This window comes from Bos indicus, chromosome 13, assembly GCF_029378745.1.
Source record: "Bos indicus isolate NIAB-ARS_2022 breed Sahiwal x Tharparkar chromosome 13, NIAB-ARS_B.indTharparkar_mat_pri_1.0, whole genome shotgun sequence".
Classification (NCBI taxonomy): domain Eukaryota; kingdom Metazoa; phylum Chordata; class Mammalia; order Artiodactyla; family Bovidae; genus Bos; species Bos indicus.
The window spans coordinates 43,007,296-43,023,690 of record NC_091772.1 but is presented as its reverse complement, the minus strand read 5'-3'; the positions used below and the strand labels follow the sequence as shown (position 1 = coordinate 43,023,690).

The window sequence follows — 16,395 nt, the reverse complement described above, 5'->3', positions numbered from 1 at the left end:
TACTTGCTAGCGTGTGAGATGAGTGTGATTGTGCGGTAGTTTGAGCATTCTCTGGCATTGCCTTTCTTTGGGATTGGAATGAAATCTGACGTTTCCTGGTCTTGTGGCCACTGCTGAAGTTTTCCAAATTTGCTGGCATATTGAGTGCAGCATCATCTTTTAGGATTTGAAATAACTCAGCTGGGATTCCATCACCTCCACTAGCTTTGTTCCTAGTGATGCTTCCTAAGGCCTACTTGACTTCGCACTCCAGGATGTCTGGCTCCAGGTGAGTGATCAAACCCTCATGGTTATCTGGGTCATTAAGATATTTTTTTGTATAGTTCTTCTGTGTATTAGTGCCATGCCTTCTTAATATTTTCTGCTTCTGTTAGGTCCATACCATTTCTGTCCTTTAATGTGCCCATCTTTGCATGAAATGTTCCCTTGGTATCTCTGATTTTCTAGAAAAGATCTCTAGTCGTTCCCATTCTATTGTTTACCTCTATTTCTTTGCATTGATCACTTAGGAAGGCCTTCTTATCTCTCCTTGCTATTCTTTGGATCTCTGCATTCAGATGGGTATATCTTTTGTGTGTGTGTGTGTGGTTATAGAAGGAAATGTTTTTCTTAAAAGTGCACACAGAGAAGTATTTAGGGGGAAAAGGAGGTATCCGTAAGTGTACAAGTATTTCTAACTAAGTTTTAAAGAAGGAAATGGTGCTAGTCTAGATGTGGTTCTTTATGTGGCCCTGCATGGTAGGCAGTCCTGTATTGTCGAAAGCTTTCAACTCTTATGTGGTATAATTTCTAGAAGATTCTCATTCCATTCCAGAATACATAATTATTCCACACTTATGGATATTTTGGTTATAACGAAAATGCATGCATTCAGTTAATGTGAACATATTTGCAAACCATGGTTTATGAGGTGTTAGTCCTCAGTCATGCATGACTCTTTGTGACCCCATGGATAGTCTTGTCATGCCTGACTCTTCGTGACCCCGTGGACTATAGCCTGCCAGGCTTCTTGGTGCATAGGATTCTCCAGGCAAGAGTACTGGAGTGGATTGCCATTCCCTTCTTCAGGGTATCTTCCTGACCCAGGGATCTCCTGCGTTGCAGGCAGATTTTTATTGTCTGAGCCACCGGGGAAGCCAATTTATAAGGTCATATACCCAAAAATCTCTAGTATTTATGAATATATACATTATTTGATTTAGAGTTTATAGATTTAAAAATTTTTGTGATTTTAATAGTTTTGTTTTCATTTATATTAGAAAATCGAAATTTTGAAGCTCTAGTTTTAGTGTTTATTACATTACATGATATTGTTTTGTTTTTTAGACCACATGAACTAGATTTTAAGTATGTAATGAAAGTGTCATCTTTGAAAGAGAGACTACCAGAAGCTGCTTTTAAAAAACAGAATTACATGGAGCACAAAGGTCTGTTCAGATGTCATGGTACACTGCGTGTCCTGAGCTTTGTTCCAGTTGTTTTCCACTCTCTCATACACACACATGCGTGCACACACACTTTCTCTCCCTCCTTACTTCTGTTTTTCCCTTAAGTGATTCTTAAAAGGGTCTTTTGTGAAAGGGATAGAGTAACCATGTGATTCAGTTCCTGGGAGGCCAGCTCAAAGTGATGAATGGTAGTTTCATTTAATATGGCAGAGACTAGCTTTAATATAGAATACTGAGGGAATTAAGCAGAGATACGCTTACAAACAGTTGGAAACTCGTAATCATTACTTTCAAGGAGAACAGAGGTTTTGTGGTTGTTTTTATTTATTTACCACTGACTCTGGAACAACACAGATTTGAATTGCTTAAGTCTACTTATAAGCAGTTTTTTTTCAGTAGTGCATATTACAGTACCACCCAGTCCTTGGATGTGGAATCATAATTACCCAGGGTAATCATATATTGGAAATACTGACTGCACAGGGGGTTGAGGGAGAGGCATTCAAGGGTCACCTGTACTTTAAAATGAAATAAAGCAGAAAACATGAGAAGGAAAGTTCTTAGTCATTTAGATTAATTCATGGCAACATTGATGTTTTTATTTATATATATTTATTTGTCTTGTTAACTTTATATTAGTGTAGTATAAATAAAAGCATTGTTTTTAAATACTGTATACAGTAACTTTTTATTAAGGGGTTTTATAACCAAGAACATTGAATGATCCATGTTTTTTGAATAGTATTCCTATTTCTTCTTTTAAAATATAAAATGAATAAACCGGTTGTAAAAAAAAAAAAAAAAGCATCATAGTATTTAAAAATAAGAAATGTTCTGTGTTTCTGATTTTTTTCCACAGTCTGTTGCCAAGACATGTGCTTCAATATGTATGAGGTGGAGCTCTCAAACAAACGGGGGGAGAAAGTAGATAAACTAATAGAATCCATTAAAAGGGAACAGTTGGTAAGAGTCATCCATTTAACATATAATTATTATTTTCCCTGAAATTGAGAACTTGATACACAGGGACTGTGGGAGAAACATATGGAGACGCACCATAGTGATGGTTCCTATGGGTAGCATTCTAGTAAAGAATTAGAAGTCTTTTTTTCATACTTGAGTTGTTAGTGAATGATTTATTAATTTATCAGATTTGTAGGCTTATGACCTGTCAATTTTTGAAATACAGTATTTTATCTCTTCATGAAGTGGTATGTTTTATTCTTTGTTTTTTAACTCAATGATTATTATATGAACATAGGATTTTGTCTTTGTTATATGTATATAGGCTTTTGAAATGGTGAATAATGGGAAAGAAGAGCTGCATTTTCTGTCTGCATTTCTTATTACCAGGGACCTAATGATGTTATTGCCTGTTATTCAGTTCAGTCGCTCAGTCGTGTCCGACTCTTCACGACCCCGTGAATCGCAGCACACCAGGCCTCCCTGTCCCCGTCTCCTAGTATGCTGTGGAAAGGATTCCTTTAATGGATGATATCTTCAGTTTTTCTAGTTCCAGGATTCTGTGATATGTTTTGTGTTAACTTGAGCTTATTGATGTTAATCATAGGTCTGATTGACCTTGAATTTGTAGTGGCTAAAGGGAAACAGAGCAGATACTTACACAGCAAATGTCAAACATGACAATGAGAAAAGTTTCTGATTGATTTGTTACATAGTTGAACACTATCCAAAAACTAACCCTTGATATTCCAGTTATTTATTATATGTAGCCCTAACAAAGCAAAGATTATTTGAGCAGTAAGGGACTTGAAATTTCTGATACTAGGGGACAAAATTGTTCTGCTTCCCATAAATACTAACATTTCAAGAATCTTTTTCCTTAACTTTTCATAAGGTTAAAAATCACTGAAGAATGTGGTAGAAGGAGAAGGAAATTGAATCTTCTTTCTTGCTTTTTTATGTTTAAGGCAATCATCAAATGCTTAGAAGATCGAGAATTTTTCATTTTACTTACGTCATCAGCCTTAATGTACGAAACAGGTAAGGACCACTTTTTTGAAAAAATGTTTTCCAATATGTTTACTAGTATCAAATCAGCAACCTGATTTTCTTCTGATTCTCATTATGTGTAGGTTTTAGAGAGGAGCAGACAGGTCTACACGGGTTGCATTTATTCCACTCACCTCCACCAGCAGCAGGTAAGGGCACAGGCAGTCCATGACAGCTGTGGGCCACGTTTCAGTCCTCATCTTAAACCCCCAGCAGCACATGACTCTGGCAACTGTTTGCTTCTCTGAAATAACTTTCCCCCTTTACTCTGCCTGGTCAGTCCTTCATTTCTGCAGGCTTATCCTTGCTTGTCTATTCCCACTCAGTATCCACCTGCCTATTGACATCTCTTTCCACTTAGGTGTCTCAGATATTCTTCACATTCAGCGTGTCCAAAACTGGATTCATTTGTTCTTGAAGAGCAATAGCCAGGAAGTAGTTTCATCAAAGTCTCCCCGTCAGTAGGACTTAAGGTCTTCACAGAAGCACTTGCCTTTATCTGGACTGCTTGTCTCCTTCCCCAGGACCAGGAATTGTCTATTAGGGGCAAAAAGTATTACTCATCTATTTATCTAGTATAAATAGATATACAGTAGATCGGTGGTATTAGAATTTCAGAGGGTAGTTAGGAAACAAAGTCCAGAAAGGCTCTGGTCAGGGGAGATAATGAATAAAACTGGAGAATAAGCATGGTCTAGCCTCTGACGCAGAGCTGTCAGGTGTAAGCCTGATTATCACTTTAATGAGTCCATTACCACTCTTCCTTCATTGAGGAACACAGACTAGTCAGTCTGCTGCTGCTGCTGCTGCTGCTGCTATGTCGCTTCAGTCGTGTCCGACACTGTGCGACCCCGTAGACAGCACCCCACCAGGCTCCCCCATCCCTGGGATTCTCCAGGCAAGAACACTGGAGTGGGTTGCCATTTCCTTCTCCAATGCAGGAAAGTGAAAAGTGAAAGTAAAGTCGCTCAGTCGTGTCCGACTCTTAGAGACCCCATGGACTGCAGCCTACCAGGCACCTCCGTCCATGGGATTTTCCAGTCAGTCTAGTTACATAGTATTAACTTGAGGGTTACTTAGGGGTTTACTTTGTTTGAGTTCAGTTGGTTCCCATCACAAGGAAAAAAACTTTATTTCTTTAATTTTGTATCTATATGGTATGATGGTTGTTCACTAGACTTACTGAGGTAACTGTTTAATGATGTATGTAAGTCAAATCATTATGCTGTAAATTCTGAATGTACACAGTGCCGTATTTCAGTTATATCTCAATAAAGCTAGAAGAAAAAGGAAAGTCAAAATGCGAACCAAAGGACGTTTTCACCTTTGAATACCTTGTTAAGAGAGTTTGAAGTAGGTCATATAAGGTACAGATAAGAACAGAAAAGCAACTCTGCCAACTCTAAGAGCCAGTGCTATTTTTCGAAGCTGGAGGCAGGCCTGCCTTCTTAATTCTCACCTTGTCATCCCTCCTGAATGACTCTGTTTTGATTCTGTATGTATTTTCATATATATGTTCATTAAGTGCATTCATAAGCCTTCTATTAATCGCTATTTAGATTACCGTTTGAAACACTCATTATATTTAACCATCCTATAATTTTGTAATATAAAGCATTTTTTTTCCTGCATGATTTTTGGAAAAAAAAAAAGTTCAGGTTTTTAATACATGCATATATATTTTAGGTCTTACAGACTTGAAAGTTGAAGACAACATCTCATTGAAGGTGGTGCCCGTTTTGCCTGCCCTCAATTGTGCCCTGCTAGAAGCAAAGAAATCATTTTCTGAAAAAGGAATCTCTCTAAACACATTAGTAAAGCATAATTTCCAAGACTTGTCCAAGGTGAACAAAAGCCCTCCACTGACTGCTGCTTCCCAGGACGGATTTAAAGAAACTGGCTTCTCTGGCCAAGTGTCCAGTGGTTTTGACTTGACTCCTCCAGCTGAAAAGTGCCCTTTACAGTCTTTAACTCAGCTGAAGTCTTACTTTTCAAATGCGAGCGGGTACATTTTGGGAGTGTCTACTGTGTTAGGTCTATTGGCAGAGCGTCCTCAGTCTCCTTCTATTTCAGATGGGATATGCGATGCAGGCTTTTCTTTAGTGATGACTCCAGATCCTGAATTTCACAACTCAGAGGCAGAAGGAAGAAAAGATACAGAAACTGGAAATAACTCTGAAGATGTGTTTCAAGCAAGACAGGGAGCTCTGGTCCCACTGAGCCTAGCACCAAATCTGAGAGTGCAGCCCAAGAGAAAGGCAAGCAAGCTGCCCATGGTACAGAGTAAAAGGGTGAGCTTGTACCGACCCTTCCCCAAAAGGACTCCTGCTAGAGAAAACAAGGGTCCCACCTCTTCCACGACTCTCAAGCTAGTCAAAGGACAGTTTCCTCAGAGGAGAAAAAGAGGTAAGCCCATCATGTGGGTTTTCAAACGTTATGTCCCCACCCTGTGTGACAGTCCTGGACCATAGCTTGGTGGCATCTGTGAGGTGTTCTTTCCCGATGGCTTGTATGCACACTAGAGCTGGGGAGCACTGATCGAGGTGACAGGTGAAAGTCAACAGGACAAAAGCCTGCCCACCAGAAGCCCTTATTCACTTGTAAAACTGCTCCAGTTGCCACTTAGTTATTTACTTATCTTTCTAAGAAATAAGGTCTTTCAGTTTCTGAACTGCCCTGGGACAGATTGGATAGGATCTCCTAACATCAGGCACACTAAGAGCAACTGGTAGAAAGTTTTGAGTGACGGCCTGAGCACATCTAAAGAGGGTCCACCTGGGCCTCCACAACTAGAGCACCCTGGGGCAGAGTTCTAACCCTTGATGTGTTCTAAAGGTGGTCACCTGGACCTGCTGTCTGGTACGGACCTACTGAAACCAGTGTCCAGTGGCCTGGAGACGTATGTAAAGAAACAGTTCACAAGTGGTTTTGTTGTCCCTGAAAACTGAGTAGGAGCCCGCATCCAGAGCCATGTAGTGTCAGTCAAGTGCACTTTAGCCAGCAGAGCACAGCAGACAGCACAACTCTGGCTTAGAGCCCCCTCAGATATGTGTAGTGTATTTGTTTAAAAATAGAGAACTTAAAGGAAATTAGTCCTGAATATTCATTGGAAGGACTGATGCCAAAGCTGAAACTCCAGTACTTTGGCCACCTAATGGAAAGAACTGACTCATTGGAAAAGACTCTGATGCTGGGAAAGATTGAAGGTGGGAGGAGAAGGGGATGACAGAGGATGAGATGGTTGGATGGCATCACCGACTCAATGGACATGAGTTTGAGTAAGCTCCGGGAGTTGGTGACGGACAGGGAGTCCTAGCGTGCTGCAGTCCATGGGGTTGCAAAGAGTCAGACACGAGTGAGTGACTGAACTGAGGGAACTTACGCTCCATGTTCTCTTTGAGAAGGGCGAGCAGACTGTGGCCAGAGCCCCTTAGGCATTTCCCCATCATCTCTGTACTTGATCGCAGGCAAAGCGGGAGGCTGCTTATGAGCATGTGTCTTAGCTGGCCTTGTCTGTCATGTTGTGAATTTAACACTTGATGCCTAAAGAAGAAATACTGGAGATGTGTGGATCCCCCAGGATCCTAGATAATTAAGATTTTACCCTTTGGTTTAACAAATAGTTATTTCTGACCAATTATAGTTTGAGAAATGGTGTGTGTGTTTAGGAAGGTGGTGGAAAGAAGGGCAGCATGAAGCAGACACACACTTTCCCGCACACATTCCAGGCCATATTGGCTTTCTTCTCTATATGAATTTACTTAAAGGTATTAAATATATTATCTGTAATTCAACATATATGTTGTCACTATTTCTCAAAACATTTTAAATTTCATCCACTGTAAGAAATGTGTTTTATGTTTTAGTCCAGTATACACAAATGCATACATACTGAAACAGAAATTTCAGAAAACATTTACCCTAACTTTGTGCAGTATAATCTGATATATCCTGTTTCATTTAATAAAGAATTCTGGTTGCAGCCCACTAGGTTTATTTGACAGTCCACCCATGGATTATTGTGCGCAGTTTGAGAAACATGCTGTTGAGTGATGCAGATAAGCAGGGTGGTCCCTGCAGGGTCATGTTTCCCCTTTTCTTCCCAGGACCTGGGTCATGAGAGGTGTTCACTTCCTGCCTGTGCAGATCTTACATGTCCCCTCGTCTTGATCATCTTATCTTGTTTCCTTTCTCTTCTCAATTTAGTATTAATCATTTTCCACTTTTATGCAGGAGACCTGGGTTAGATCCCTGGGTTGGGAAGATCCCCTGGAGAAAGGAAAGGCTACCCACTCCAGTATTCTGGCCTGGAGAATTCCATGGACTGTATAGTCCATGGGGTCACAAAAAGTCGGACATGATTGAGTGACTTTCAGTTTCACTTTCATTTTCCTGTTTGATTTATATTTTGCCTTTTTTAATGGCAAAATGTTTAAAAATTGTAACTGATGTAGAATCAGAAGTCTTATTCTGGAACAAACAAAACTATGCTGCTCTGTTGCCTTTATTAGTTTAGTAGGGAAGAAAATAATTAAACCCAGGGAAATGTCCAACATTAAGAGAGCCCTAAAAGCTTTTTAAAAAACCACTTATTCCTCTGATTTTCAAAAACATAAAATGAAATTGGTCTCTTTTTTATATTTCACTAATAACCATCACATTCTTACACTGTTTAGTATCATTTTTCTGTTTGCAATTAGAAATAGTATTTTCTATATGATGTGAATTTAAAATGTTTACAAACATTCACAGGTATGATAATTTTATATAGTCAGTATGGAAAATAGTTTTCACAGGAAACAATGTGGAAAACAGTTTTCACAGGGAACATTTATTAACATTTTTTTCAACTCTTAAAGCATTGAAACACTTGCTATGTGTGATACAAGCAGGTCATTAATAGTTTTTTTCTCATCTCCCTCCACCTTTAGCTCTTTCCCTGAGAAGTAAAGCTGAGCATTTTGTAAGTTCAGTTCAGTTCAGTTGCTCAGTTGTGTCCGACTCTTTGCAACCCCATGGACTGTAACACGCCAGGCTTCCCTGTCCATCACCAACTCCTGGAGCTTACTTAAACTTATATCCATTGAGTCATTGATGCCATCCAACTGTCTCATCCTCTGTCGTCCCTTCTCCTCCCACCTTCAATCTTTCCCAGCATCAGGGTCTTTTCCAATGATTCAGTTCTTCACATCAGGTGGCCACCAAAGTATTGGAGCTTCAGCTTCAGTCCTTCCAATGAATATTCAGGGATGATTTCCTTTAGGATGGACTGGTTGGATGTCCTTGCAGTCCAAAGGACTCTCAATTCTTCTTCTACACCACAGTTCAAAAGCATCAATTCTTCAGCGCTCAGCTTTCTTTATAGTCCAACTCTCACATCCTTACACGAATACTGGAAAAACCATAGCTTTTCTTCCAAGGAGCAAGCGTTTTTTAATTTCATGACTGCAGTCACCATCTGCAGTGGTTTGGGAGCCCAAAAAAATAAAGTCTCTCAGTGTTTCCATTGTTTCCCCATTTATTTGCCATGAAGTGATGGGACCGGATGCCACGATCTTACTTTTCTGAATGTTCAGTTTTAAGCCAACTTTTTCACTCTCCTCTTTTGCTTTCATCAAGAGGCTTTTTAGTTTTTCTTCACTTTCTGCCATAAGGGGAGTAGGTTGAGGATTTTTTTCAGTGTACCTTCCTGCATCTTCTCTTAAGAGGTGATTTTTTTCAGGCGGGTGTTAAGGCTTTGGTATTAATATTTAGGTGTAGTGAAGAAAAACATGTAAGGTCTTTGTGAATCTGCAGTCTCATCTCTGCAGTGTGCTTACGGTTTCAACCACGTCACTTCATGGGACCTCTGTCGCTTTTGGGTAAATTGAATTATTTGTCCCAGTGCTGTGAACTAGAATATTCAGCCTTACCTGTTACATCAGTCAGCAAAGATTATGGAATTTTTTCTTTAATTGTTGTTTTATTTTTATAAAGTTACTACTCTGATATTTTCTTCTAATCTGGATAGATAGACCAGACTTAACAAGTTCATATTTTTATACTTATGTGAGAGGTTTTTAACTCTTGCTTTGTTTAAAAAAAAATTGTTAATGAACTATCCCAAATTTTATATTTTATTCCCCATTACTAAAGTTATTCCCCACACAACAAAAGAAATCAAAGGAGAAAGCTATGCTGATAAATATGTGAGCCCCCACCCCTTAAAAAATGGTGTCTTTTCTGCATAAGGTGCTGAGGTGCTGACTACACAGTTTGTACAGATACCCAAACTGGGTAGGAAAGCCCAAGAAGCTCCTAGTTCTAAAGATGTTCCAGTGGCAACGAATGCTAAAAGGGCAAGGAGACGAGCGACCTCTCCAGACACACCTGTTCCAACGGCTAAGCCACCCATGAAGAAACCTCCACAGAAACAGAGGGTAAATATAGTAAAAGGCAATCAGAATCCAAGACTCAGAAAACAGCCACAACCTGGTAAGAAACACACTTCCTATATATTTCAGCACCACAATACAGACTAATCAAGATTGCAAGATAGTATATTGACTAGTATGAGATCAGCTGAAGTCTGTTAGGTCCTTGCTGTCTTCTGTAGTTCAGACTCTGACAGGACGAGTAACTTGGTTTCCTATTGTGAATAAATTAGGAAAGTGTGAAGATTCTTGCCTTTACTAAGTAAAACCTACTTTTCAGTTTCCAGAAAGCCTGAACAGGAACAGTTTACCAGAGTTAAAGTATAAATGGTCTTTTTAAGTGACTAAATTCACAAGCAATAGCATATGGCAGTACTTTCCTGGACCATAATCAGTTATAAAAAGGAGACGGTTATAAGTCTGCCCAGAGGGAACTGTAAAGAGGTGGTTCAAAGCAGTCAGGAATCCAGAATGCTGTATTTGGTCTTAAAAGGCATTAAATTTATTTAGTTCTGCATTTGTGGAAGAGGATAACGGAATCTCTTTATGAGAGCTTCTGTGTTCCACCTGCTGGAAGCTCCTCATCACTGGAAAGTTCTCAATCACCGTGGCCTTGGCTCTTCTCCTCGCTCACACCGATCTCGTGCCCACGTTCTCTGAGTGCAGTGCAGCCCCCACCACTTGGCAAGACCTGCACCATTTACAGGGTCTTCAGTTTTGAGTCTCTTGTGCTACATGGTGCTGTTTCTTGTTTAGAAAAACCTTCATTTCCTCATACCTTTGTAATCCTATCAGTTTTCTGTCTAATCTCATGATTCTGCTTTCTCTCTTATCTCTCTTTAGATTTTTAAAAAAATCTTAGGTGGAATTCAGGGAAAGAAACTTTTGTTGATGTGATGGTATTACCGATGAGCTTGGTTTTTTCTTTCCTCTTTTTTTTCTTTTAGTTTTCAAGTGCACCTCACTGCAGCAAAACCCATGCCCCCCACATTGGAGGCACGGAGTCTTAACCACTGGACCTATAGGGAAGTCCCTTTCCTCAGTTTGTTCAAAGTTGTTTATGACTGAAGATGTTCTGAAATCTCATCACTGTACAGCCTATAGAGAGTCTGCTTGTCGCCCCAGGCGGTCACAAGGTAGTCTCCCCAGGGCTCCACGTCTCTCCCTTGCCGTTTCCCTGTGCCGGGCTCCCACACTCCGCACCTGGGGTCACTGCTGTGCGTCACCTGTGCTCAGCTCAGTCACATGGAGGTGTTTTCTGGGGCTCTGATCTGCACTCATCTCTCCGTTCTTTCAGTTCCTTTTGGGCTTTTGAGAACATTAAAGAATTGCATTCATACTCTTCCAGTTATCTAGTGTGACTTGGTCCTGTCTTTCCAATTAGTTTGTAAACAGGATGAGCATAGACACATACGTAATGCATTGTATTCTTTGCCATGTCATTAGAATTCCTTGTGCTGAACTGGCCTCCAGATACTTGCAGGCTAGTCCATTAGTGGGAGGAGGTATATGATGTCATTGGCAGAAAATGCAAAGTTTTCACAATATGCATTCAGGAAAAGGCTGACTTATATTGCAAATGTCTGTATACATTGTGCAGCCATATTCCAAGTTAAAACTGTAAGATTACCACCTTTTAAATAATGTCTTAATTTTTCTTTTATGTCTTAATCTGCTTCATTTCTTTTACTTGAAATATTAGAGTTTAAGAAGGCTCAGTCATTTTGTTACTGAAACGAATAGTTTTCTGTCCTTTTTAAAGTTTTCAATATAGTTTTTATTTATTGAAATCTCTATTTTTATAATTCATTTGGCATCTTCTTATCTATATTTCTTAAAAGAGATAAACAGTATTGTATTTTTAATGAATTGAAAACCTCTAACAAGTCAGTACTTAAGTGATTTACTTGAAATGCTGCTGCTAAGTCGCTTCAGTCGTGTCCGACTCTGTGCGACCCCATAGACGGCAGCCCACCAGGCTCCCCCGTCCCTGGGATTCTCCAGGCAAGAACACTGGAGTGGGTTGCCATTTCCTTCTCCAGTGCATGAAAGGGAAAAGGGAAAGTGACATGACTCTTAGCGACCCCATGGACTACAGCCTTCCGTCCATGGGATTTTCCAGGCAAGAGTACTGGAGTGGTTGCCAGTGCCTTCTCTGTTACCTGAAATGACACGTATTTATTAAAATGAACTCTTTCGCTTGATTCTATCCAGAATGACACTTGGTGTAAGAGCCATGGTATTAAAGGGTAGAATGAACTGTCAGCACATACATCGATCCTAAAATGGATTTCGTGTTTCCAGTACACCCAGGGAGTTCATGAGACAGCTCTCTGGGTCACTTTCTCCCACCTCACTCCCTTGGAGCTTTATATGTTAAATAAAAACTGGGCAGTGCTTGATTAATTCCACCCTCCTCACCATACACACACTCTCATCTTTTTGTTTGATGACCTCATAAGCCAGAGTTTCCGCTATAAATGTATTGTCACTGGCCTTTGGAGACAGGTTGGTAATTCATGTCGGACCTGCTATTTCTAGTTATAAAGAGGGGCACAGTTGGCTTTTCTGTCCATCTAGCCACCTGCTACAGGGACTCACTGCCTGGTACTGTTGTGAGCTTTGTCCTTTGTGGTAACCACTTTTAAGAAGGCTGAGAAGGCAAGTAAACCACCTGAGCGTGTGTTTTCTGACCAAAGGCACATGGGAGAGTTGACTACCTGCTGAAAGAATTATCAGTAGATGAGGAGATTTGCTTTTTTGCAGAGTAGAGGGGAAATGTTTTCAATGTAAAAACTGAAGTTTTAAAACTTGAAGTTAATTGGTCATTCAGAATATTCTTAAAACAGTTCTCATGTTTTATTCTTATCATAACATTATATTTAAACATCAGTATGGTTAAAATCGTCTCTATTTTGAACTTAGGTGATTTTTGTAGTAACTTGTAAAATAATTTCTAAGGAAGTATATTAACATTCTATAATATACACTTTAAACTTAGAAACTCTTAGATTCTCACTAGACTGTAAGCCCTCTGAAGGCAGAAGTCTTGTTTTCTTGTTTTGAGGGTGGTTGGTTTTTTATTTTTTTGTCTTTGTCTTATTTCTCTAGCTGAGCAATATGCCTTGTGTGTAGATCAGTACATGCAGTTTCAAAGGGTGATTTTTTTTTAAATTAATATGCATACTCCTTAGGACTGGTTCTTCTGGTAAACACATTATAAAGCCTCAGGGAACTGGACAAGACCTCAGTCTGATAATAAAAACTTAATACAAACTTTGCAACATACCAAGAGGTTTTTCTTAAATACATCCCCTTAACTGTTGACTTTCATTGAGCCATAGTAATACAACAAAGAATTAGTTCTATGGAAATCAAATGTTATATATCTTTTTTTCTTTTACACTGAAGCCAAAGGAGAAACTGCTTTACAGCTTCAATCAGAAATTTCCAGTGGTCAAGATGTTATTAGCATAAATACAGCCCAACCAGAACATGTCACGGTGGCCCCAAAAGCCCCGACTGAAACCTCTGTTGTCGGCTGTGACTCCCAGGCCCTTAACATGCTGGCCGACCTGGCTCTGAGTGCTGCTACCTCTAGCACGACATCCCCCGAGCCCAGAAACCTCTCCGGCTCCCTGGAGCCGCCGCAAAACAGTGTTCTGCTTTCTAAAGAACAGCCTTTGCGTGGGACATCAGACCACGAATACCACAGAGGAGTTAAAAGTCAGAAAGGTGGGCCGTCACCCAAGCCGTCCTCTGACCAGAGTAGGCTGTCATCAGACCCCACAGTCAGCCCAGAGGAAGAGAGCGTGGGTCCTGGCAGTTGGGCGCCTGCAGAAGCCCAGCCAGCACTTCCCAAGGAGATCCACGAGAGTTCCGATGCAAGCCAGAGCTCTTTCGTGGCTGCGGAGCATTCCTACGCCCTGCTCCTCGCAGAACATTCAAAGAGGGGGAGCCCAGCCCTGGCCTTTGCCAAGACCAGCACCAAAGGCTCTGACATGGGGACCCCTGTGGGGAAGGTGATACCGTTCCTGCGCACGAAGATGAAGTCCCCGCTACAGAAGCTCTCCATGGCCCTGGCCTTCAGGCACAGGGGCAGGTTGCTGCCCACTGGCACGCAGGACTTCCGCTGCTCCTCACACACCGTATTCTGCTGTGATGGCTCCTTTAAGGTCACGTTCACATGTGAAGCAGATTACTCTTTCAGCTTAGACAGCAAGTACACCAACAACCCTCTGGAGAAGACTGTGGTCAGAGCACTGCATGGGTGAGTAGGGGCGACATTGGGTAGATACCTCGATGTAGGGAGAAGGGATACTGTGCTCATTCTGAGGAGGGAGAAAAAAGGGTGTAAAATCCAGTAAATGGGGAGTAATACTGAGCAGTGGATCATTGAGATGCTCCTTCATGAGTCTTTCTGGTCCTTGAATTGTAATCTGTAAATAAGATCTTGGTGGAAAATAGTGAGGTAAAGGAATAATGCTTTGCAGACTGAATCCCAGAAGAAACATTTAAAGAATTACCTGGGGACTTCCCTGGTGGTCCAGTGGCTGAGATTCCTCCTTCCCCAAGCAGGATTAGGATTAGGTTCAATCCCTAGTCAGGGAACTAGATCCCATGTGCTTCAACTAAGACCCAGTGCAGCCACATAAGTAAATAATTTAAAAAACAAAACTTGTAGCTTGTCAAGTTGGTCACATTGCTGTGAGTGAGCATGTTTACATGGGGTTTTTCTAGAAATTTCCTTAGGGATCAAGGCAGAATAGCGGAGAGCTAAGAGCACTGGCTTTGGAGCATGGACCAGCCTCGGTGTTGAGTCAAGACTCCCCCAGCTCTCAGAACAGCACTTCTGGCCCTTCCTGATACTCAACCCGGGAGCTCACTGAACTGTGGGTTCTGACTCTGTTTGGGGTAGGGCCTGAGAGTCTACATTTCTCTCCAGTGTCCAGATGACACCTGCGAAGGGTGACAGTCTGTGGGCAATGTTTTTAACATGAGTTTAATAATAGCCATGTATAAGGGTTTGCATGGTGACAGGCTGGTATTGAACAGTGACTATCACTGTTAGCAGTGAGCATTGGCCTGTGACCTTAGCACCTAGCAGGGGGATGATGCTTGTGCGAGGCCCTGAATTCCTTCGGACTCCTCTCGCTCCAGGACCAGCTCACACCTAAGAGCCTGCATTTGCTCAAGAGGGTCACTTCCTTCCCCTGAACCCTGCTTCACTGAAGCCCCACTCTGTAACCCCTCTGACTCACTGCACTCGCTCTGCTGTTCTTTGGCCTGGCACATGGCCAGAAGTGTGTTCTGTCTCCCTTCTGGTTTCAGGAGAGTCTTCAAAGCTTGGATCTGAAAATAGTGCAGTTCTGTTGAACTGCCTGACTACTTTAATCTTCAGACTTCCCAACTGTTAGACATGTAGAATTAGAAAAGAAATGAGTTGGCCAGACTTCCCAGAAGCCAAGAGATGAGGATTTGGGAAGTCACTGAAGCCATTATTCACATAAGGTATCTGTTTTGTCCCAGGAGAGCTCGCATTGAATTTGGGGAGAGCCCCAGGCTCAGAACGGAAAGGCCTATGTTCTGATCATGGTTCTTGCATTCACAGAGTTTGTGTTTGGAAAGAAGTCACTTAAAACTCTGATTTCCAGCTCCTTGCTCTGTCTCTGTAAAAAGAAGGGATGAGATGCATTGTAATTATTTGTTAATTAACTTCATTTTTGTCTTATTTTTATTTCATGCTCATGTAATTTTTGGAGAAGGCCATGGCAATCCACTCCAATACTCTTGCCTGGAAAATCCCATGGGCGGAGGATCCTGGTAGGCTGCCATCTATGGGGTCGCAGAGAGTGGACACGACTGAAGCAACTTAGCAGCAGCAGCATGTAATTTTAAAAGAAAACTGAACATAAAAACTAAGGTTAATGATGAAGGCACTTGCTTTATGATATGACAGTCATCTAAAAGAGTCATCTTCAACTATTTTCATTTGTTCCTTCTTTAAACCCTCAGGCCCTGGAATACTGATTTACCAGATAACGTGGAAGAGGTGAAGCTTCTGCTGCATATGTGGGTGGCTCTGTTTTATAGCAGACAGAACAAAGTTGTGCGGTCATCCCGGAAAGTCGTTGAACACAGCAACCCAGCAAAATACGTGTCCATAAATAGCACACTAGAGTCATTTGAGTTTGGTGAAATCGAGGAGCCCTCCAGAGTAGAGAGGTTCTCCGTAGACCCTCTGGTGGAGGCCAGTGAGGCTCCCAGAGGCCATGCAGCTGAGGTGTCCTGCCCTGACGCTGACCCCCTGCGTCCTTTCACAAAGCCGTCTCCTGTGAGAGGCCTGGAGCTCTGGGTGCAGAATGAACAGAAAGAAATGTTTGCAACAGTGGGTCACCAGGAAAGCCCAGAAAGCCAGAATTTCATCTGTTCTTATAATAATGAGGTCAGTAAAGCTGAATACTAAAAATGCTGGTATTACTTTTGAAGAAATTTTTTTGTACATAAAATCACTTTCAAAA

At 41.3% G+C, this 16,395-nt stretch overlaps 1 protein-coding gene across 8 annotated transcripts in view; it reads left to right on the top strand.

Annotated features, from left to right (window-relative positions):
* The window catches only part of TASOR2 (transcription activation suppressor family member 2), a 65,948-nt gene that overhangs the window by 39,265 nt on the left and 10,288 nt on the right, over positions 1 to 16,395 (top strand). For 5 of the 8 annotated variants that reach the window (XM_019973286.2, XM_019973284.2, XM_019973283.2 and 2 more), the window contains 9 exons: positions 1,327 to 1,427; positions 2,308 to 2,411; positions 3,380 to 3,452; positions 3,545 to 3,610; positions 5,148 to 5,867; positions 9,693 to 9,935; positions 10,822 to 11,010; positions 13,286 to 14,144; positions 15,890 to 16,319. In XM_019973286.2, the coding sequence (XP_019828845.1) occupies positions 1,327 to 1,427; positions 2,308 to 2,411; positions 3,380 to 3,452; positions 3,545 to 3,610; positions 5,148 to 5,867; positions 9,693 to 9,935; positions 10,822 to 11,010; positions 13,286 to 14,144; positions 15,890 to 16,319 (2,785 nt within the window). Of the gene's footprint in view, positions 1 to 166; positions 269 to 1,326; positions 1,428 to 2,307; positions 2,412 to 3,379; positions 3,453 to 3,544; positions 3,611 to 5,147; positions 5,868 to 9,692; positions 9,936 to 10,821; positions 11,011 to 13,285; positions 14,145 to 15,889; positions 16,320 to 16,395 lie in introns of those variants that run through there. The other 3 variants (XM_070801093.1, XM_019973287.2, XM_019973288.2) reach the window with 3 other exon arrangements.